Below are 23,835 nucleotides of genomic sequence, written 5' to 3'. Positions count from 1 at the left end.
TCTTGGACTACCTGCTCCATCTGAAACAGCATGGTCTGGCTCTATTGTCTGCTAAGGTTCACTTGGCAGCCATTTCGGCCTTCCATCCTCCAGTATAGTGCAGATCAGTCTTCTCTCATGAGATGACAGTCAGGTTCCTCAAGGGTTTGGAAAGACTCTACCTTCAGGTTCATAACCCAGTTCCCCCATGGGACTTAAACCTGGTCCTGTCAAAGCTCATGGAGGGGGCCCCCCTTGGAGCCGTTGGCATCTTGTTTCTTCCTGCTACTGTCTTGGAAGGTCGCCTTCCTGGTGGTGATCACTTTGGCCAGAAGGGTCTACGAGATCAAAGCCCTGACATCGAAACCCTCTTATATGGTATTCTTCAAGGACAAGGTCCAGCTGCGCCCCAACCTGAACTTCCTACCAAATGTGGTGTCGGAATTCCATAGCAACCAGGATATTTTTCTGCTTATTTTTCATCACAGCACTGATGAGGAATGTTAGACGTGAGGTGGGCCCTGGCCTTCTATATCGAGAAGACTAAGCTCTTCTGCAAGACTATGCAACTTTTTGTAACAGTAGCGGAAAGGATGAAAGGACTACCAGTGTCATCCAAAAGAATCTCATCCTGGACAACTGCCTGCATCCGAGTTTGCCAAGAGCAGGCAAAGGTTCTGCTTCTGGCCATTGTGACAGTTCATTCAACGAGAGCCCAGGCTTTGTCAGCAGATTTCCTCACTGAGATACCAATCCAGGACATCTGGAGAGCCTCAATATAGTCGTCAGTTCATACCTTTGTGTCCCACTATGCCATCACCCAGCAGGCCCACTGATGCAAGTTTCAGGAGAGCAGTGTTGCAATCCGCCCATCCATGAACTCTGAGCCCACCTTCAGGGGTACTGCCTGTGAGTCACCTAGCATGGAATGGACATGAGCAAGCATTTGAAGAAGGAAAAAAATGGTTGCTAACCTTTTGTAACTGTTTGTTCTTCAAGATGTGTTGCTCATGTCCATTCCGTGATCCACACTCCTACCCCTCAGTCGGAGTTACCGGCAAGAAAGAACTGAGGGAGTGCAGAGCCGGCAGCACCCCCTATCCGGCGCATGTGCGCAGGGCTCCAAGAGGCTCTAGGGCTGGTCCTCTGAATACCACTAAGGGGAAAAAGAAATCTCAGGCACATCTCAAAGGACAACAGTTATGAAAGGTTAGTAACCATTTTTTCCAAATGCAGAGGTAAAATAATCTCTCTACTCCTACTCAAGAGTCCCCTCTGTATTCATCCATGGATAGTATTAACCCTTTTGGTCACAGTATTGCACCATTCATCTGATTATCTACGACAACCTCTAAATCTTTTTTTTTTTCTTAAAGCAAACTTTTTAAAGAAAGGTGACAGTTTTCTTCTATTTATCTGTTCCACGAGTGTGGAGTTCTTATTCTGCCACAAATCTGAAATCACAGCTCGTATGAGAATAGATTACAATTTAATGTCATGAACTGTCCCAGTTGATCTGATCCCATAACTGAGTTAAAAGGCCATTTGCTCAGTTGACCTGTAAACCTTTTTAGTACTTCATGAAAATTCTACAGTGACTAGCACCTTGATGTAATTTTCTGAGGTATATTTTTTTGTATTGGTTTCATTTTCAGGTTTTACTTTGTTTTCTTCTAAGATGCAGAAATGTCCCTGATTGTGGCTACTAAGCACTTCAGTACTAGAAATAAATAATATAACTTGTACGTGTAATATTTGCACTATTGTGAACCCAAATGATATTTTTCATACAATCTATCCGTGTTCAGTTTGTGCATATGATGAGAAGTCACCTACTACAGGACAGGCCCAACTAGGACAATAACACAATACCACTGGCCATCACCTACAGCCCCCAGCTAAAACCTCTCCAACGCATCAATGATCTACAGCCTATCCTGGAAAACGATCTCCCTCTCATAGGCCTTGGGAGGGAGGCTAATCCTCGCTTACAGACAGCCCCCCCAGCCTGAAGCAAATACTCACCAGCAACTACACACCACACCACAGAAACACTAACCCAGGAACCAATTCCTGTAACAAACCCCATTGCCTTCTCTGTCCCCCTATCTACTCTAGTGACACCTTCATAGGACCCAACCAAACCAGCCACACCATCAGAGGCTCATTCACCTGCACATCTGCTAATGTGATATATGCCAGCAGTGCCCTCTGCCATGTACACTGGCCAAACCGGACAGTGTCAATGTAAAAGGATAAATGGACACAAATCAAACATCAGGAATGGTAACACACAAAAGCCAGTAGGAGAACACTTCAATCTCCCTGGACACTCAATAACAGATTTAAAAGTAGCCATCCTTCAACAAAAAAAACTTCAAAAACAGACTTCAAAGAGAAACTGCAGAGCTACAATTCATTTGCAAACTTAACACCATCAATTTGGGCTTGAATAGGGACTAGGGGCTTGGCTATACTTGAAAGTTGCAGCGCTGGGAGTTACAGCGCTGGTCGTGCAGCTGTGCAGGAACAGCGCTGGTGTGTGGCCACACTCACAGCTACCAGCGCTGGTGTGTGGCCACATTTGCAGCATTTGCAGCGCTGTTGGGAGTGATGCATTATGGGCAGCTATCCCAGCGTTCAAGTGGCAGCAACGTGCTTTTCAAAAGAGGGGGGTGGAGTGGGGTCTAGTGTGACAGGGAGCGGGGGGAGAGAGAGAGAGTGGATTTTTGGAGTCAACACTGTGTTTTACCTTCCTGCCTTGAAAAATCAGAACATGTTCCCGATCCCTTACCCTTAACTCTTAACTGCAAACAGCCTGCATCTAACACGACTCCCCGCTGTTTCACTCACTCCCTGCCTGCCTCTCATTTGATTGTTTACAGCCAGGTACAGATTGATCACAGCAAACAGGAGTTCTGTTTGTTTTTTAGATAAGCAGCACCGGCAACGGAGCTCCGCGCGGAGCTCGGAGTTCCCAACAAAACAAAGAGAGGCTGCATAACAAAACAAAGAGAGTAATTTATAAAAGCATTCTGGAATATCTGCTAATACCCTGGAGGCCAATTAAAGCACTGGTGTGTGGCCACACTTGATGAGCAGCGCTGGATCACCAGCGCTGCACTCGTTATACCCTAACCAGACCAGGTGTTCAGCCAGCGCTGCAGCCAGGGAGTTGCAGCACTGGATGTGCCTTGCAGGTGTGGACAGTTACTAATTGCAGCGCTGGAAAGCCTCCACCAGCGCTGCAACTTTCAAGTGTAGCCAAGCCCTAGGAGTGGCTGGCTCACTACAATAGCAATTTTGCCTCTCTTGATACTGACACCTCCCCATCCCAATTATTGGGAGCGGACCACATCCACCCTGACTAAATTGGCCTTCAACATTGTTTCTCCACTTGTAAAGTAACTCCCTTCTCTTCATGGACCAATACATATTTATGCCTATATCTGTAATTTTCACTCCAGGCATCTGAAGAAATGGATTTTTTTTACCCATGAAAGATTATGCCCAAATAAATCTATTAGTCTAAGGTGCCACCAGACTCCTCATTTTTGTGCATATGATGAGTTTTTCCAGGATTTATGTTCCTGTTCACAAAGTATACAGGCAAGGTATTCAGTATTAAATAATGTGAGGTCACTTTTTGATATGTCCATGTTTGATTAAAATTCACTGAACGTTGACAATGCTAAAATCGCAATGCTCTTTTGGGAGACCTTTTTTTTTTGGTAGATTCCATATGGAATCCTCTGCACCAGAAGTATTCTAGAATAATGTGACTGAACTTCTGGAGGATTATGAAGGTGTGGTAGCACTACTGAGTGACTTTAGTGTAGACAAGAATAGAAATGGGGAACACAGTACCCATTTGCACACAGCGATGAGCATATTGAGCGGTGTCAGTAAAAATTGAACAAGAAAAAGTCTTTAATCAAGAAAAAATTGATTATCTTCAGCACCCAGAAATGTGCTAGGTGTTACACAATGACTATCACAAGCCCTGCCCAGAAGATCTGATAATGTAAATTTATACATGAAACAATAAAAATATCATATAATTAAAAAAGAAGGGAAAGGAGAGAGGTATGACAAAAGTTGCAATAATAGTTACGGTAATAATTACATGGATCAGAAAAATTGCATGGTTACTCAGTAAGGCTCCAATTCAGGAAAGCATTCAAGCACATGCTTTCCTGAATAGGGCTCTAAGACAGTGTACAATTTTGGACATATGTTTTAGTAAAGATAGACTTGATGGGCATGAAGAACTCTATCCAGTTGTCATATTTCAGCCTTCAAACATTTTGGCTGTTGCTCAGTATATTGTCTTTGAAACTGATATGGCTTGTGAAAGGAAAAATACACTTAAAAGAAACAACAAAGAGCTATGGTTTTATCTATTTACAGACAAGCTAAGTTTAAAGTATGCTCTAAAATAAATAGTCATGTCCTGCCATGTATAGTGCCTTATATAATAATCATTGTAAATTCTTTGGCCAAGCACTAGGTTTATTATTCATGAGGGAAGTGCTAAGACAAAAAAAGAGTGCCTATATTTATGAATAAAATACCATAATTTCTGGGATTTATTTTCTTTTTTAGGATGCTAATAAATATTTTGCAAGCAATTTTTTTAATCCTAATAAATACTGTTTGCTCAGCTCAATAGGAAATTCTTGGGTGTTGAAAAGAAAACACATTTTAGATGAAGTTGCTTGTTGTAATCTGACTTGTCAACAATCTGAATAATCTTCATTTCATACTTTTAGAGTTATATGAGAAATCTTGGCACTCATGGTTTTTAAATATCAACTTTATAACTGTGACAGCTGCAAAGAAAGGGAAAAAACACACCAAAGCTACTTTGCTCTGGCCTTCTGTTCTTTTTTTATATGAAATAGCTGCCTACTTAAGTTCTAATAGTTCTTTACTTTCTAGACATAGATCTTCAAGTTTCTGTAATCTACTAGTAAATTCTCACTGTTATGGACACTAATGATTAAGCTGTAATAGAGTTATTCATCCAAATACCCATTTGACTTACACCTTATTATTTGGGGCAGGAGACTGTCTTAAAGAATAGGAAAAAAAACCCATTTAACTTGGTTTGTCTTCAAAAATTAATCAGGTGGACAATATATGCATAGATCTACAAAATTCATCACATGTTAGGTTTCAGAATTAGTACAATAAATTCCATGCAGTCAAAATACCAGCTCTGCTACAAGTCAGTGGGTAAATCAGGTACCTCAAAAATGCATTAGAAGGTTTGGGCAACTCATTAATGACTTCAATATCTTTAGAAAGTTGAGTGCAACTTACTTCTGCTATCATTTATATGAAAATATTTTCACTAATTACTTGCTTGAACTGTGAACTTTTCTCTTGGTTGCTCCCAAACAAAAATATTTTTTTTCTTATATTAACTACTGTAAACGAGTTTACTTGTTCCAAATATAATGTACCACCAATGCTCTAAGTTACATGACTCTTTTCACACTGTGCCAGTGCTATCCCATTCGGGGACCCTTAGCAGGAATATTTTTTCCTGCCCCCCTCCACAGCTCACACTAGTAATTAATAGGAGGCACCATTTTGCTGCTTGGGGCCCTAAGCAATTGCTTAGTCTGCTTATGCCAGGGGCAGGCAAACTTTTTGGCCTGAGGGCCGCATCGGGTTTTGGAAATTGTATGGAGGGTCGTATAGGGGATGGTGTTGTGGCCCAGCCCCCATCTCCTATCTGCCCCCAACCCCGGACTCCTGCCCCATCCAACCCCCCCGTTCCCTGATGCCCTCCCCCCGGGACCCCTGCCCCATCCACACATCCCCACTCCCTGTCCCCCGACCTCTCCCGGAGCCCCACTGCCCCATCCAACCCCTCCTCTCATTCCTGATGGCCCCCCCGGAACCCCTGACCCATCCAACTACCCCTTCTCCCTGTCCCCTGACTGCCCCCAGGATCCCTACCCCTGACGGACCCCTGTCCCCATTCAACCCCCTTCCCTCCCCCCCGACTGCCCTGACCCCTGTCCACACCCATGCCTCCTGACCACCACCCTGAACTCCCCTGCCCTCTGTCCAACCCCCTCGGCTCCATGGCCCCCTTACCACGCTACCTGGAGCACCGGTGGCTGGCAGCGCTACAGCTACGCCACCCGGCTGGAGCCGGGCTACGCCACCACACAGCACAGAGCACCGGGTCAGGCCAGGCTCTGCAGCTGCGCCGCCCAGAGCATTGCGCCAGTGGCGGAGCAAGCGAGCTGAGGCTGCAGGAGAGGGGGGACAGCAGGGAAGGGGCTGATCATAGCCTCCTGGGCCAGGAGCTCAGGGGCTGGGCAGGACAGTGGGATGTGTCCCATGGGCCATGGTTTGCCCACCTCTGACTTATGCCTAGCACTGGCTCTGCTTTCACAGATTCCAATTCTATTATATATTTTAAACTAATATGCGCCTATTTATCCATCATTGTCTGTCAATCCGTATACAACTCTACTTTGATATAACACTGTCCTTGGGAGCCAAAAAATCTTACCGCGTTATAGGTGAAACCATGTTATATTGAACTTGCTTTGATCCACTGGAGTGCACAGCCCCCCCGGAGCACTGCTTTACCGTGTTATATCCAAATTCGTGTTATATCGGGTGGCGTTATATCGAGGTAGTGGTGTATCTGTTAGCACTTCTGAAATGCCTATTGTGATAGTATCTAGGTATTCTACAAGGATAAGATAATGTGGACTGCCCAAAAGACAATGTTTTCTCCATTGTTCTACTATTTTAAACACGGTCTGCTACTTTGCCTCCTCCCCGTATCTCTCCCTCTTCTTATGTTTTGGGGGGGAGTGTTTGGCAAATGGCAACCAAGTGATACTGGTGTAAAACCCTTCATACCAATCTGGTATAACCTCAGAGTGGACTAACTTCAGCTAACTAAAGGTATTTTTCTACTGTTTTATTTAAATAAGTATACAAAATTGTAGAGAAACCTTCAAACTTCAAGTAAAGTTTATAAAGCTATATAATAACATTCCAGGATTTTCACCTGTCTGTGTGTCACTCTGAAGCTGGAAATGTTTTATCCAGTGTAAAGTAATGGAAACAGGTGAAAGCGTGGTTGAAAGCTCTTTGTTCAGAATACCACAAGGTTGAATCATCACTGGGATTCGTGGTCTGTTACTATTCCATTTTTAAGTTCTCAGACATTTGACTTTATGAATTACATTTGTGCCATGACAAGGCATGTTTATATGCCATGGCAAGAGTCCTAGACCATTGTGATATCAGGTAACTCAACTAGGCACAACTCTAATTTACTTTACATCCTTACTCTGTAGCTAATTTCTGTGCAGCAATTCACTGGTTGTACAAAGGAGACTGCAGAGATGGCAGATTACTTGGCCTTACTGCCACAGTTCTTCAAAACCACTCATACAAGAGCCAGCACACACAATAACCCCAAACGCAGACAGCCCTTCGCCTCGGCACACAGTCCTTATTCACCACCTACCCAAATCCATACCACTCTCACAACACAACACAACCCCCACACAAAGTAGCCAGCACACAACAACACAGCCAGCATACACAATAACCCCAAACATCACTCTGAAGCCCAGAATGTCTGTTGAGTCAGTGTGAAGTGAAAAAACAGCTACAAGTATAGTTGAGAGCTCTTTTTGTTTACAGTATCACAATGTTCAGTCATCACTGGGATTCACAATTCGTTACAGTCCAGTTTTTAAGTTCTCGGCCATTTTCAGCGTTTTGACACACATGACTTTACATCTCATGGGCTTTCAGTTACTAGTTACCAATAAGCACCCAACCCTCTTTTGGTTCTCATTAACCAAAATGTAAACACTGCAAATGCAGCAAAACAAATATTGACACAACATTCACATTTGCATTAAATTCAGTGTTTTCCAATATCAAATAATTTGTCCTCATGCTAATTTAGACAATTCTTCTCCCCCTGGATTATCAGATGTATTTAAACCTGCAACCTTCAGATCCACAGCATTCGATCTCTTCCATTTCAGCTGTACGAATAACTGATGGGGAAAGCATGCTGTTCTTCGTGTTAAGAGCAGTGCATAGAACATGACAAAGCACACACTTTACCACTGGATTGCACAACTACTATGAACTAGCCCGGGCTCTTTTCCTGTCTCTGGGAGCTGAGTGTTGTCTAGTGGTTAGAGGCAGCATAGCCAAATCTGATAACTCTCTTGTTTGGGTTAGCTGTTAGAACTGAATTTGTGAACTCTGAATCTCAAAGCAGGAATTAGCACCATTTGAGTTAAAGGACCACATCTATTAGCACGAAGGCACTAGTGTCAAACTTTTATAGGTGGTTTGGCCACTAGAGGGATGAAGATCTACCCTGTGTTAGAGTGGGTCACGCAGGCACACAATTGGGCCCACTTCTTCTGAAAGGTTGTGTGGCAAAGTGGATGAGATTTGGATCTTTAATTGTAGAGACAGATTCTATGCCCATCTCTCCCTGTAGTGACATTGTGCAACCTTGCAGTTATGTTAGGAGTCTTCTATATTGGGACACTCAGGAAAGTTAATGCAAACTAATTTTTAAAATGGATTAGTTAGACTGCATTAAACTCCACTATGGATGCTCTTATTCATAATTAAAGTGGCCTTAATTTGTGTTATCTTAATTCAAAAGTGAATTAAACTAACCTAAATTAATGCCATTTTAATTCTAAATAAAAGCATCCACCACAGGGGTTTAATGTCATTTAACTAATCCACTTTAAATTCTCACATTCCTTTAATTTGGATTAATTTTCTTGGGTGTCCCCATGTAGACACGCCCTTATTTGTAAATTGACCATTGCGTCTCCTAAGCGTATGAATCCGTGGTTAATAAGGATTGTGAAGGACACAGAAATATTAAGAACAGCCAGTAGAACTATGATTTGAGCTCTTGGTCTGTTGGTTTGTAACTTTCCCTCCCCTAGTAATGTGTCGGGAAGGTCTGTATGTGTGAGTGTATATAATCAAAAAGCATGAAATTTACTGAGTGGTGCAGGAAGCCCAATTGTCCTGTTTGTTACAACTGAGTATGAATTATATATATATATATATATATATATATATATATATATATATATATATATATATATACATACACACACACACACACACTTAAAAAAGGAAGTTAATACGTTAATAACCATATGTATTCTTTTTGTACATATGTCAGATTTAAGGCTATGTAGTAGTTGATAAAGCCATGGGTGTTAACAATGTGTTCTGGAAGGAAGGTAATAATAGTTAACAGTTGATGCACTTTATATTTGTGAAGATAAACAGAAATATGGTTGTTGGCCTCCACAATTTACTTGCTTTTCATTATGTGAAGAAAACGTTGTAAGTAGAGCAGAGAAACCTTAACTAATATTAAATGAATTTTCCTAGTTTTTAAAATGTTGAAATTGAAGATGAAAAATTGCAAGCAAATAATATGCTGCCTTACAAAGAATGGCAACAATATGGTGAATGCAGCAACTGCAGTGAGGGGTCAGAGTGGAGAAATGTTGACAGTCTACAAACAGCCTTTGCAACTTGACAAACCTTGTCATGTATGAAGACATAGGATGCTACTTAGCAAAGAATGTTGATATTCGTAAATGTGGCACTTTTAAATTGATGACAGTGAAGTCAACTTTTACATTGGAGTAAATGGGCCTGTAGTCATTTGAAACTGGATGCAATGTATGGACATAGAGCTGTGCCTAGCAAACAACACCATCATATAGTTAATGGGCCCTTTCAAATAAGCGTAGCTCAAATCAGTTATGAAGCATAATCATTTTTCTCAGATTCCAAAATGGGAAAATATAAAACTGGTATTTTTATAAACTATAGATATACAGTCGTCATCTACATTGTAAGCTTAGTGTAGATGCTCCATTAGTAATCTTTGCAAAAGGGTTCTGGAAAAAAGTGAGATGCTAGTGACCCAAATTATAAAACCATTTGTTTTTATTCCAACAATATTTTAAAATATAACTCCCCTAGAAATTATAATTATCCAGAAAATTAGAAGCTTTCTTATACTCTAGTTGTAAGTTTTTTGAATAAAACAGCTAATAGATGTTGCCATCGTGTCCCTTCTTAAACAGAATTCACTGATACAACCTTACCTATGGCTTAACCACTGCTAAACCATAATTGCGTCATACTGAAGTTTTGTTTGGGAATTTTAAATATTAATACGACTGAGACCATTGGCCATTCAACGTAAAGTTTTGGATAATCCTTATTAGGTGCACATTAAAATTTACATGATAAAACAAACAGAACAAATTGAAGGATTAGCTGATAAGCTAATGATTATGATTAGCTGATAAGCATTACAGCAGTGAAATTAGTACACAGCAATTCTGTGGTTGAAATTCTTTAATTGTCAGCTTTTTCATGATCACATGTTTATAAAAGAGCACAAAAATTAAGTAATTCTAAATCCTAAATATTTTGAAAATACTGGAAGAATGGTACCTAAAGTCAATAGGAACTTTCATTGTGTATACTTGGTTTGAATTGGAGCAGCTGCTACTCTTTTCGTAGACTTTTTGAAGCAGGTGGTACTCAGGAGGGAACTGGGCTGTTTAAGAAAATCACTTTTTTCATATACAGCATTTTTTTTCTGACCGACACTGAGATGTAAAACCTTTAAAAGTCTGGCTCTGATCTGGGGAATAAATGGTAGTGGTTAGAAGATTGGGTTTTTTTTTTTTTTTAAATGGCTTAGTTCCCTCTTGAGGCTTGGCAGCTTCTGAAGAGCTGCCATCAGTATGGTGTCTGCTCTGAAATTAATCTTCTTGGTGCAACATTGTCTTAAAGTCAATAGTGTTTCAACCTGATGCATATGTAAAAACACCGTTTCATTTCTTAATACAAGCAATGACACACAAGGGCAGAAACTGTTTTAGTTACCTATTTTGTAACCAGCTTAACTAACCTTCATTTAATTAACTTTTAATATGAAACATACTTTTTTCTTTTACTTTTGTATCACCTGTTAATTATTCTTTGTTCTGATGATGGATTTAATAGAGAAAGGTAAAAAGAAAAAAAACGATATTAAGGCATTGTTAAGGTTACGGAGCTTAACATTTAAACTTAAGGAAATGCAAAGGTGCAGGTTTAATACCTAACCATAACTCTATCCATTTGGACATAACCATTACAGTACAAATTTTACTGTATTGTATGTGTAGTTTAAGCTTTTAGAAAGAAATGTAGAATGTTTATATGGACCAAATTTTTCAGAGTGTCCCTCACCAATTTCACCCATTTGGGCAACTAAATGAATGGCATTACTTTCAAAAGTGTTCCACAGAGCATGAGAAGAAAAAGACCAGCTGACCTGCACATCTACACCAAATAAATTAAAAAAAAAAGGAACTAAAATATACATGTTACAAAAACATATAACCTCATTTTGTGTTAACCGTGTCCCTCTGTAATCCAATCACCAGGTTGTGTTTATGTTTAACTTGTCTCTTCCTATGCTATGTTTAGGAGATCTATTCTGCAAATCTTACTAGTGCTGGGCATGGCTCCAATCAGGCCACTCATGGTAGTGAGCACTACAGTGTCTGGTAGTGGTTGTGTGATTGGCCCATTACCTGCAAGATGCTGAACACCTCCAGAGAGAGGTCACTATCTGGTAGGATCAGCTCTGTAGATGGCAAGTTCCTTAGGGCAGGGACAATGTCTTTCATTTGTCTGTAAAGCAACATGCCCACTTATGACACTATATAAGTAATAATTAACTTTTGAATTCCAAGATTTATTTATGGAAGTGGCACTTAGAAAAATAATCTTTATACATTTAAATGGACCAGATCTCAAGTGAAGTCACTGTAACCATTTTTCATTGTCAGCTGTCGATCCAAACTGAATCATGGTATATGCATAAGAGGTCTAATCAGGTGCCTGATGAATCCGCTTATGGCTGACAAGCCCAATTCAAGACCAACACAGTTTGTTACAAATTTCCAGATCCATGTGTTGTCTGAGTTACAGTCCAAGACTACAGTATGCTGCTTTCTTCTTTCTCACTTTGCTCCATCCTCTGGATCAAAGCCTCTTCATGTTGAGCTGCACCCAGTGCCAGATATTCCCTCCAAATTGGACGGGATTCTTTGCACTCCTCCCATCTTTCTACATTGATGTTGAACAAGTCACTGGAACTACTGAGACAATTAACATAGACTCTCACAGTTCCTTTTCAGAATACACCCGAACCAAGGTTCAGAGTTCAAATGTAACTTTCACGTTTCCTAGTGTTTTAGGTGTTAGCTGTGGAACTGTAATCTTGCATTATTAGTAGTACTATTAAATACGCATTAAACTTGGATTTTTTTGTTTCTGGAAACATTTTGAAATGCTTTTACTTACATAATGGAAAATGTTTTCTGTATTAAGTATTCACCCTCAATCTGATTAAAAGTATCAGAAGGGTAGCTGTGTTAGTCTGGATCTGTAAAAAGCAACAGAGAGTCCTGTGGCACCTTAAAGACTAACAGATGTATTGGAGCATAAGCTTTCGTGGGTGAATACCCACTTCGTCAGACGTCTGATGAAAGCATTTGTAGTTCTTTGCTTTTTATTTATGCAGAAACTATTTTGTGTATATATATATTTTAACTACAGTCGAACCCATTTATCTCGACCTCGGTTAACTTGCCAATCCTATTAACTCGAGGTTTTACAAGTGGAACCGCCAAACTCCCTCTTTATCTTATGGGTTTCTCATCCGTTATGTCAATTTGCCCAACCCTAATATCTCGAGCCCGGCTCCCCGCGTCCCCAGCCGCCCGCTCCCTGGCTCTCCAGCCGCGCGGTTCCCCAGCCGCCCGCTCCCCGCGTCCCCAGCCGCCCGCCCGCCCGGCCCCGCATACCCGGTCCCTGCCCGTCCCTGCCCGCCCGGCCCCGCATACCCAGTCCCTGCCCATCCCCGCCAGCCCGGCCCCGCATACCCGGTCCCTGCCCGTCCCCGCCCGTCCCCGCATACCTGGTCCCCGCTTTGCCTGCCGCCTGCCCGCCCGGCTCCGCTTCGCCGGTCCCCGCTTTGCCGCCCGCCCCTCCGCCCGGCTTCGCTTCGCCGCCCGCCCGCCCGGCCCCGCATACCCGGTCCCTGCCCGTCCCCGCCAGCCCGCCCCGCATACCCGGTCCCTGCCCGTCCCCGCCGCCCCCGCATACCTGGTCCCCGCTTTGCCTGCCGCCTGCCCGCCCGGCTCCGCTTCGCCGGTCCCCGCGTTGCCGCCCGCCCCCGCCGCCCGGCTTCGCTTCGCCGCCCGCCCGCCCCGGCATACCCGGTCCCTGCCCGTCCCCGCCCGCCCGTCCCCGCATACCCGGTCCCTGCCCGTCCCCGCCGCCCGGCCCCGCATACCCGGTCCCTGCCCGTCCCCGCCAGCCCGCCCCGCATACCCGGTCCCTGCCCGTCCCCGCATACCTGGTCCCCGCTTTGCCTGCCCCCTGCCCGCCCGGCTCCGCTTCGCCGGTCCCCGCTTTGCCGCCCGCCCCTCCGCCCGGCTTCGCTTCGCCGCCCGCCCGGCCCCGCATACCCGGTCCCTGCCCGTCCCCGCCAGCCCGCCCCGCATACCCGGTCCCTGCCCGTCCCCGCCTGGCCCCGCATACCTGGTCCCCGCTTTGCCTGCCGCCTGCCCACCCGGCTCCGCTTCGCCGGTCCCCGCTTTGCCGCCCGCCCCTCCGCCCGGCTTCGCTTCGCCGCCCGCCCGCCCCGGCATACCCGGTCCCTGCCCGTCCCCGCCCGCCCGCCCCGCATACCCGGTCCCTGCCCGTCCCCGCCCGGCCCCGCATACCTGGTCCCCGCTTTGCCTGCCGCCTGCCCGCCCGGCTCCGCTTCGCCGGTCCCCGCTTTGCCGCCCGCCCCTCCGCCCGGCTTCGCTTCGCCGCCCGCCCGCCCGGCCCCGCATACCCGGTCCCTGCCCGTCCCCGCCAGCCCGCCCCGCATACCCGGTCCCTGCCCGGCCCCGCCCGGCCCCGCATACCTGGTCCCCGCTTTGCCTGCCGCCTGCCCGCCCGGCTCCGCTTCGCCGGTCCCCGCTTTGCCGCCCGGCTTCGCTTCGCCGCCCGCCCGCCCCGGCATACCCGGTCCCTGCCCGTCCCCGCCCGCCCGTCCCCGCATGCCCGTCCCCGCATACCTGGTCCCCGCTTTGCCTGCCGCCTGCCCGCCCGGCTCCGCTTCGCCGGTCCCCGCTTTGCCGCCCGGCTTCGCTTCGCCGCCCGCCCGCCCCGGCATACCCGGTCCCTGCCCGTCCCCGCCCGCCCGTCCCCGCATACCCGGTCCCTGCCCGTCCCCGCCGCCCGTCCCTGCATACCCGGTCCCTGCCCGTCCCCGCCGCCCGGCCGCGCATACCCGGTCCCTGCCCGTCCCCGCCAGCCCGCCCCGCATACCCGGTCCCTGCCCGTCCCCGCCCGTCCCCGCATACCTGGTCCCCGCTTTGCCTGCCCCCTGCCCGCCCGGCTCCGCTTCGCCGGTCCCCGCTTTGCCGCCCGCCCCTCCGCCCGGCTTCGCTTCGCCGCCCGCCCGCCCCGGCATACCCGGTCCCTGCCCGTCCCCGCCCGCCCGTCCCCGCATACCCGGTCCCTGCCCGTCCCCGCCGCCCGGCCCCGCATACCCGGTCCCTGCCCGGCCCCGCCCGGCATACCCAGTCCCTGCCCGGCCCCGCCCGCCCGGCCCCGCATACCCGGTCCCTGCCCGACCCCGCCCGCCCGCCCGGCCCCGCATACCCGGTCCCTGCCCGTCCCCGCCCGGCCCCGCATACCTGGTCCCCGCTTCGCCTGCCGCCCCCCCGCCCGGCTCCGCTTCGCCGGTCCCCGCTTCGCCGCCCGCCCGTCCGCCCGGCTCCGCTTCGCCGCCCGCCCGGCCCCGCATACCCGGTCCCTGCCCGTCCCCGCCGCCCGTCCCCGCATACCCGGTCCCTGCCCGTCCCCGCCCACCCGGCCCCGCTTACCCGGTCCCGCTTTGCCTGCCGCCCGGCCTGCTTACCGGGTCCCGCTTCTTTGGCTGCCAGGCTCCGGGTCCCCGTCCCGCTTCGCCGGATCCAGCCACGTGCAGGCACCGCGGTAAGGGGGCAGGGAGGGGGTGTTGGAGAGAGGGCAGGGGAGTTCAGGGGTGGGGGGGTGGATAGGGGTTTATCTCGATCATCGGTTATCTGGACTATTTTTGGCAAACCCCTAGGCCGGCGACATAACAGGGTTCAACTGTATTTGTAAAAACCTAATAAGACTTTAAAATCCATAATGAATAATTCAGACATTCAGTGATGGCTGCATAACTGTGAACTTTTCCTAAAGCAAACAAACTGAATTTAGTTCTGTATCTAGTGAAAATTATATGCTGTCATATGGGAGATTAAAGCTCTGTTCCTGGTCCTTGTGTCTTGCTCACTGGGCTGGCAGGAGCTGGGAGTATTGCAGAGTCAGTATCTTTTGGCCATTATTTTCAAGCGTCCAAGAAGTTTTCCAGTCTCTGTTGGTGCCCAATTTGAGATGCCAAGACCACTCTGATATTTTTTAAAGAGATGCTAAGTACTTAAATTCCATTGACTTCAATTAGAGTTTTGGGTGCTTAGCTTCTCTGCAAATCAGAACTAAAATTCTCAAGTTGGACACCCAAAATTAGTAGCCGCTTCTGAAAATTTAGCCCCTAGGCCTTTTGTAAGCTTGTGGTAAAGTAGCACCTCTTAGTACTTTGCAGATTCCTCTGCCTGACTGAGGAGCAGAATTGAAGGCTATAGACGGGAGTATAGTGGGTTGGATAGTTGAAGTTGGGAGAAGATGAATTTGAAGAGTCAGTAAATTGGCAGAGCTATGGGAATGAGGCATGATACATGTTACATATATTTTCCCTTTCAGAAAAACAAACAAAAAAGTCCTCTCTCTGTTCATGTAGGTATCCTGAATTAGCAGCTGTGTGCCGAAATTCTAGTACTCTAATTCTGTATCCTGGAGCTGAAGCAGCTAATTTGGAAGAAGTGGCTTTGATCTTCCCAAGTCCATCCACAATCATCATCATTGATGGAACATGGAGTCAAGCTAAAGATATATTCTACAAAAACTCTCTTTTCCGGCTTCCTAAGCAGGTAAGATGTAATGCTTTGACTTGAGAGTGTAATATCTGTTTTCTTTTTTCACTGGAAGTGTTTGAACTAGAACCGGTCAAAAACTAGAACTTTATCCTGTATAAAATTTGTATGTTTCAAATTTTGTTTGTCCCAATTGGGACAAAAAGTCAAAATACTGACGTTTTTCACAGAACATTAAGTTAAAAAAATTTGGATTTTGAAATGTCAGAATTTTCGTGTTGATGTTGCTTAATTGAAATGTTTCATTTTGGTTTGTTGAACGAACTCAAAACATTTAATTTCAGTTTGGTTCAGTTCCACATCAACTTGAGATGCTTTAGTGCCTCATGGTTGTTATAGTTTGGGTGCCACATGCTCCCATCCTTTTCTGTGAGCTGAGTTCCCAGGCCAAAGTACTTTTCTCATGATGCACAGTGGTCAGATGAATCCCATGATTCACCATACGGGTTCAACTAAAAGGGAGACTGTGGTGCATCCTGGGAAATGTAGTAGTTCTGCCAGGAAGACTTTCCCATATAAGAAATAATGCAGTCATGAGATATTAGAACTGCAGCTCCCATGAGGCATTGTGGCAGCTCCAGCAAACACACACGATGTCAAGCTGACCCAAAAAAACCCCATCAGGTTGGCCTGACAAATTGAAATATTTTCAGTTGGACTTGACATGTTCCAATGGAAAATTTGAAAAATGTCAGGGAGGTTTTCCATTTTGTGGAAGTGGATTTTTCTGTCCAAAAAAAGCTTCAAGCTAGAGATGGTTTGGAATTTTCTGCTGAACTCAGGACTTCCAAAAGGTAAGTGGTGGTGGTAAGGCCTCTTAATAAAATGTTCGCAGTTGTGAAGTCTACTTTTTTTTTATCCTTTTCCTATTTCCAGGTAAGTGTATAAACCTGAGTGTGAAAGTAGGATATTGTGGTCCTTCAGTGCAAATTCTCAACTTTTCTACTCATGTCCAAGGGAAAGCTTGTAAGAATCCAGAACGGTCGTCAAATCACAGCTACTGAATATGGAGGGAGCTTATGATGAAACATATTAATAACATCACGTTTTCTCCAGATATTATCATTAACAAAAATAGGTTTTTCCCATCCAAGTACTCTAGATTATAATGTTTGAATATAGCACTAACAGTTAGTGCTAGTAAAATTAACAGATGTAGGTTCTAGTCCTGCTCTGAGAACTGTATAAGCACAGCCCTGAAAAAAAATTGTGTAAGTCCATGGTGCTGTGTAGGATGCATACACATGATTCTCAGTGCAGGATGGAAGACTTAATTCATTGTTGTTATGTGATTAACCACTCTTATTTAGGCAGTTATTCCATTCTTTGCATAACAAGTTTCAGTCTAACACAAGTTACTTGTTAACACAGGCTGACAAGTTGTGTATATTTTCTCCTAAAAATGCCTTCTATGAGTTAATCAGTTTAGCTGTGGATTTAACAAAGTGGTGTTTTGATCTACCACAACCAACTGTATTTTATCCTAAACCCAGAGCCTATAAGGTTTTAAAAAGTGATCTCCTATAAATACTTTAAAACTTTATAAATAGCCATAAGCAATATCTTTGGGGGTAGAAATATAAAACTTGAAATCTTAACGCAATCCTCTCACAAGTAGTTTATGGTTCCTATTAAATTATGCAGCAAGTGGATATTTTTAAATAAATCAGACCTGCAATAAGAGATGGCTGTTTCATTCTTACATACAGAGAGAGATAAGTGATGTTGTCAAAGCCAGGTATGATTGATCTTCTGTATTAGTTTGGTTAAACAACTGATAAAACACATGCTGGCCACACAGGCCAAAGGGGAGGGAAAACCTTGTTTAAATAAATTTCACTGTTAGTATCCTTTTTTTTTTCTTTCTTTCTTTGTTTTTTTTCCCATATGGTTACTGGAAATAGTTGGTAGTGGGGTTCCAATAAAGCTCCAGTACTAGGTTACCGTGGACTAGAGCTGGTGTAGTGGCTTCTGGCCTCTAAAATATCCCACAGGATACTCTAGATTTGGTGATGGGCACAGTGGTCTTTCACCTGGGAGCATCCCAATATCACATAATAAATTAATGCAAGGGACTTTATTATCTTTTCTATCAATCTCCTGGTCAAGGAAACCCTGGTAGCACAGCTCCATTGTAGCCAGGGGTACACTGAGGCGCACAGAGCTTCTGCAGAGGAAGAGGGCATTTGGCCTCTTGTTGATCCCCACCATGGATCTGTGAGTCTTGGAGGCTGCTTTCAGGGGCTGTTTCCACATCTGGGGGCAAACATCATGGACCTCCTGCCCCTTCGCTTCACAAACTTCACAAAGAGAACCTTAAACCATTTCCTTTTCTTCTGAATCCTACTCCATGAGTTATGTGCTATGACAGGGCAGTCTTTTACAGCACTGGAACACTTAATTTCATTTTTGTTTTTTTTGTTTTGTTTTAAATCCATTATTTTTAGTTGGCATTTTGCTTAATCAGTGTAGTTTAAAGATTACTGTTTGTGGTAGTTACTCTAACTGTATATTAGAAAACTATACTCCCCTACGCTCTCAGTAAAAATGTAGACTACAGGCAATTCCCATAATCTTGATGCTTAAAGCATTTACTGCCTTAAGCTTTTAATTCCAACAGAAATATTTTTAATTTCAGGGCAGAAAAGAAATGCTCTTCTGTTCTGAGACAGTGTGAAGAATAAGAAACAAACCCTTTTACAGGAGAATAGAGTAGGCAGGTCTTTAATTCATTGAAATACACTAAAATAGATCATAAAATGTTTGTATTTGTACAGCTAGTTTTCTGAAGTTGATAAAACTGTAGAATAAAATCTGATTTACAAAATTCAAATATTCTGATACCCCTATGCACAGCAAAGGCCTTTCAAAAAGATGGACATTCATGGCTGTCTGCTACTGAACGGATGTTTTATAGTGTTACAGTCATCACATTTCATATGTTTTAATATTTTATGGGCCAGATTGTGTCTGCCATACTTATTATTATGAGCAGACACTCCCATAACCAATCCCATTGAACTGTGTCAGTCACCGGTATAGCAGTGGACACTTCCTAGGCACTCAGGTGATGATGTGTCTTACAATAAGTAGCTGGAGGCATAATCACTTTGTAAGACATAGTGCCCCTGAACACTGGAGAAGAGCATCCTGGGAACTGCCTACTAGTGCACTTGTTCAACCCTTATAGTAAAAATTATGACTCAACACAGGAAAGGATGTGAATGTGATATGTGATGGTGTGAATCTGCTCGATCGTGCCTCCTCCAGGGCTGCTAGTGCTGTTGGCAGCATTAGCAGACCTGTTCTTACCAGATTCCATCTTTTACATCACAGATATTCAATATGTTTAGATATATTTATGTAGATTAAACTAAATTTGAATGATTTTTTTGTTCTGAGTACAAATAGTTTGATTAAGGTAGATTGGCTTACTTTATCAAAAGAGTTTGTTATACATTTTCAAAAAGTCCATTCTTTCTGGTTTAAATCAGATGAGAAAACATTCTACGTATTTCTGAGTCCACAAGTGCTGGTCAAAGGAGTATTTACATGAGACTAGAAAAATGCTAATCAGTTTTGAAGATCAGTTTTAGATTATCATTGCTTTTTTTCTTATTTATTAATGTTTGTATGGAACTTTAAATTTTTAAAATGCTTTGTAAGTGCTAAATGTTATGAGTTATTAAAGTCTTTGCATTCAGATAATATATTTTAAAAATTAACATATTGTATGTATTTGTGGAATGATATTGCTTCACTTGTACAGCCAACACCTTTTTATGTTGTTAGTGAGCTATTAGAAGAGGTCTTGTCATGAATTAGGAGTAAAGTTTTTTTAATTTTTTAATTGGAAAAATTAGATAAAAGTCACAAATATTTAACCATTAAAATATACATGTTATTCTCTTCATGCTGGACCAGTTTAGAAAGCTCATAGTAGATATTAATTCAGTCCATCAATGCAAAAAAGGCAGCCGGGGGAACCTCCCCATTATTTACATTACTCCAGAAGTAATTCCAATTGTTTTAACTGTCTGAAGTATAGTTCAAATACCTCTTAATTAAGGCCTCAAATGAGCAAGTATTTAAGCATATGCTGAACTTTAAATATGTTAAGCGTCTCGTTGATATCAGTGCGACTCCTCACATGCTCGAAGTTGGGCATGGTTTTAAGTAACTTGGTAAATCCTTGCCCAAAATACTTGTGCAGAGTTTTCTTATCAGGTAAAGTTTAAAAAAAAAATCAAGTTTTCTCTTTTAGAAATAAGTCCTGGAGATACTCTGGTGATTGTTGAATAAATGACAGTCAGGCCGTAGTTCTATCTCATCTCTAAAGCATATCCCAGGAAATCCAGTGGTGTTTGCTGCAGGGTAGCATGTAGTCACTATCTGAAGGTCGGAAATTATTTTACAGTTCCTTAGTATGCACTTCCATGCTAAATATAAAAGTTATGTCATCTACCAGACTTCTCTTGGTATGTGAACAAAACTGCTTTAGTAATCCAAAAGAATGGAGAGACAATGTTTCATTCCCTAGTCCGCAATCCAGGAGACGTTTATATTAGGGGCTGTTATGTGATATCCAAATATGTGTCTCAGAGTGATCTACCACAATGTCAAGGAGAAGACTGTAGCAGATCAGAGTGTCCAACTGAATCTACTTCTGTGGGAATGGAGTCTATATCCTCATGCACTTCAAGAGATTTGTCAAAGGCTGTAATGTCCAGCTACTGAAGTATGACCATCTCCTGACCATGAAAGTGATTTCTTAATCATGATCTCCTAAACCAGGAGCCTATGAATGTGTTAATGGCCTGGATGTTGATTGGTTTCAATACCAAACATGATTGCAGGGGGCTTGTCTACACTTGGAACACTACAGTGGCACAGCTGTGGTGCTTCAGTGTAGATACTACCTACACTCCTGGGAGGGGGTTCTTCTGTTGACATATCGCTATCTGCACCGGGGGCTAGGTTAATATAGCTACGTCTCTCAGGGGTTTGGATTTTTCATGCCTAGGAGAGATGTAGCTATGCTGATTTAAGTTCCCAGTGTAGGCCAGCCATTTGTTGGGAAGAGTAGGAAGAAGTCTGCATCCAATACTTTCTTCAAGATGTGGGATATCTTCTTTCAGCGTGGGATAAGAGAAGAAGATTGACATTTTGTCCTGCTCCCTTAAACATATCCTTGAGTGATTCTGGCAGAGTGTAAGAGAGGCTGCAAGGTGAATTATCTATACACTTTGGCAGTTTCTCAGTTTTTCGTATCTAGGTTAGAGATATTGGATCTCATTCTTTCACAAATCAATGATTATATTCAGTAAAACACCAGCAAACTATTCCACAGTGATGCCTTTTGTAAATTTTCTATGTGATTTTGGATCCCATATTTGAACATAAGGGAAAAATTCCCCTTCAAGAATCTCACTTTCAAAGATGTGTGTTTAGTTGCCGGGACTTTAGCTTGAGTTCTGTCCTTTATACCACCTCCCTGTCTTCAGATTTTTTTCTGGATCAAACAATATTTCATTTCCCCCCCCCCCCAAAGTTTATTCCAAAGGGCAATAGACTTTTTTGTATTAAACGATTATTCTACTGATTATTATACTACTAGGCCTAGTGCCTTCTCCCTCACAGGGGGAAACGTTTTCTGTTCTGTACATAATGTGACTGATTTAATTTTACCCCCTCATGCACAACCGGTAAGAGAACCTGTGCTGCTTTTCATCTGCTTCCAACAAGAGAAAACAGCATGCAGTACTGCCATTGTCTGCTAAATAAAGGATTGCATCCAATTGGTTTAAGACTACCCAAAGGTTGCATCTGCATCCTGACAAATGTTACTCCTTGTATACAGCAACATGTCAACCTTGTGCTTGGAGGGATGAGGCACTGGCCTCCCTGATCTGTAAAGTAACCACCTGGTCCTCCCCCTACATTTATTTGCTATCATCAGTTGGACCTGTAGTTCACTGAATTCAGAAGAACTGTCATGCAAGCTACACTGAAGCTGCTTTTCTAGAGTATTTATTAATAGTCACGCTTCTGATAGTCAATGCTTTCAGCCAGCCACATGGAAGGAAAGGGCCATGTGACAAAGGAGACTCACAGATTATCCAGTTTACTGTGGTTCTCGTCTAGCCTTCATTCTCTGCCATATACCCTGAAGCAATGTTACTTAGAGTAGCCAATTTGTTCTTCTCTTTACTTATTCTGTAGCCTATTTCTTGAGTTGGAAGTTTCTCTGAAGAGCAGGACTGGGGGAGTTGGCTGACAGATCTTGTCTTCCATTTTCTGTTTGGTGGAACTATAATGCTGATAATCAGGGTTATCGCTGTGTAGGATGAAGTAAGAGATAAATGACAAACCAAATTTCCTGGTATCACCCTTTCATTATTCTGTATTATAATGTATTCATTTTTACTTTTGTTTAACCATTAGTTTTAAAGATACAAACTATATTTATTTAATACACAAATGCCTGGTTGGTCTAAAAATATTTCTTTTATTCTTAACTTGGATGAAAAGAAACTAATAATATCTCTTCATTTTAAAGTGTTATACAGTGTTGTAAGCAATTGCCATTTAGAAAAGAACTAATACAGCTCTTCAGATCAGAACGTCAATAAAGCACTCAAATATTTATTATTTGTAATCAAGTTTTGCAGCATTTTTAATCATATGTCTTCTGTGCACTAATTTCTCAATGCTCCTATTTATAAATAAGTACCTATTATTATTAACAAGAATCTTCATTAGAGAGTTCCCCAAACAATTGTTGAGCACCATCAATAATCTGTTGCCATCAAGTGTTGTTAAGAATAATTAAGACAATTATGGAGCTTTAATGGGACGCTTAAAGGAAAGTCTTGTCTTCAAATGGAAGTGAAATTGAGGGTTAGGTAAACAATTTTGAAACTATATTTTAACTACTTCCCAACTGGAATTTAATTGCCACTGTCATGCTTCCATGTTCCACTGAGAAAAATGCAATTGTTGGAAGGTACTTGGTTAGCACAGTTGACCATGCATATACTAGAAGGGTTCAGTAACAGGTAGAAAGTTTTGTCAAATAGCTGAAAATCGTAGTTCTTTAGTCACACAACTTAAGCTCTCAAAACAAATTTGAAATGTCCTCAAGATTTTTCATATGGAACCACAAACAAACAACAAAGGGTTTGTATCTCTTCCTGCCCTGTGACTCTGGGTGCTGCTGTGCTGTGAAGCTTTTTCACATAGCCCTGACACCAGCATCCTGCTCACAGCACAATGACCTCACCCTGGCTTCCTGGTTACTTCTTGCAGAATGACACCAACAGCTTTTCCAGTCCCGAGGCTCCCCCAAACCATTTCCCTGCAGTTTCCAGTCCCTCTCACTGGACCCTCACACAAGTTAAGTTTGCTGCCTCCAAAGAGACAAAGTGCAAACACTAGCCTGGTAGTTTAGCTGAGGATATTATTCATGCAACCTTAAGTCTGCACCCGTAGTGCCACCCTTACAACAATCAAACTGCTAGACCTTACTCTTAATTGTAATGACCTTCTGTGGGGACAGAGAGACTGTTATTGAGTGAGTATTAACTGCATCACCATAATAGAAAAGCTCAGAACATTCAAAAGGAAAGTGTATCTTTATTTCCAATTTCAAGGAATTTTAATTTGTGTGTGCTTTCAGAAAAATACAATGTTCTCCTGGGCATTTTGGCTG

The 23,835-nt window shown here is 43.6% G+C and overlaps 1 protein-coding gene across 1 annotated transcript in view; it reads left to right on the top strand.

The window, feature by feature from the left end:
• DTWD2 (DTW domain containing 2) overlaps nt 1-23,835 on the top strand; it is a 164,527-nt gene that overhangs the window by 72,066 nt on the left and 68,626 nt on the right. The window contains exon 4 of the mRNA XM_045021746.1: nt 15,932-16,121. Coding sequence (XP_044877681.1) covers nt 15,932-16,121 — 190 coding nt within the window. The remainder of the gene's footprint in view (nt 1-15,931; nt 16,122-23,835) is intronic.

This window comes from Mauremys mutica, chromosome 6, assembly GCF_020497125.1.
Source record: "Mauremys mutica isolate MM-2020 ecotype Southern chromosome 6, ASM2049712v1, whole genome shotgun sequence".
NCBI lineage: Eukaryota > Metazoa > Chordata > Testudines > Geoemydidae > Mauremys > Mauremys mutica.
Note: the sequence above shows the minus strand (reverse complement) of the source record. Positions and strands in the feature narration are given on the sequence as shown.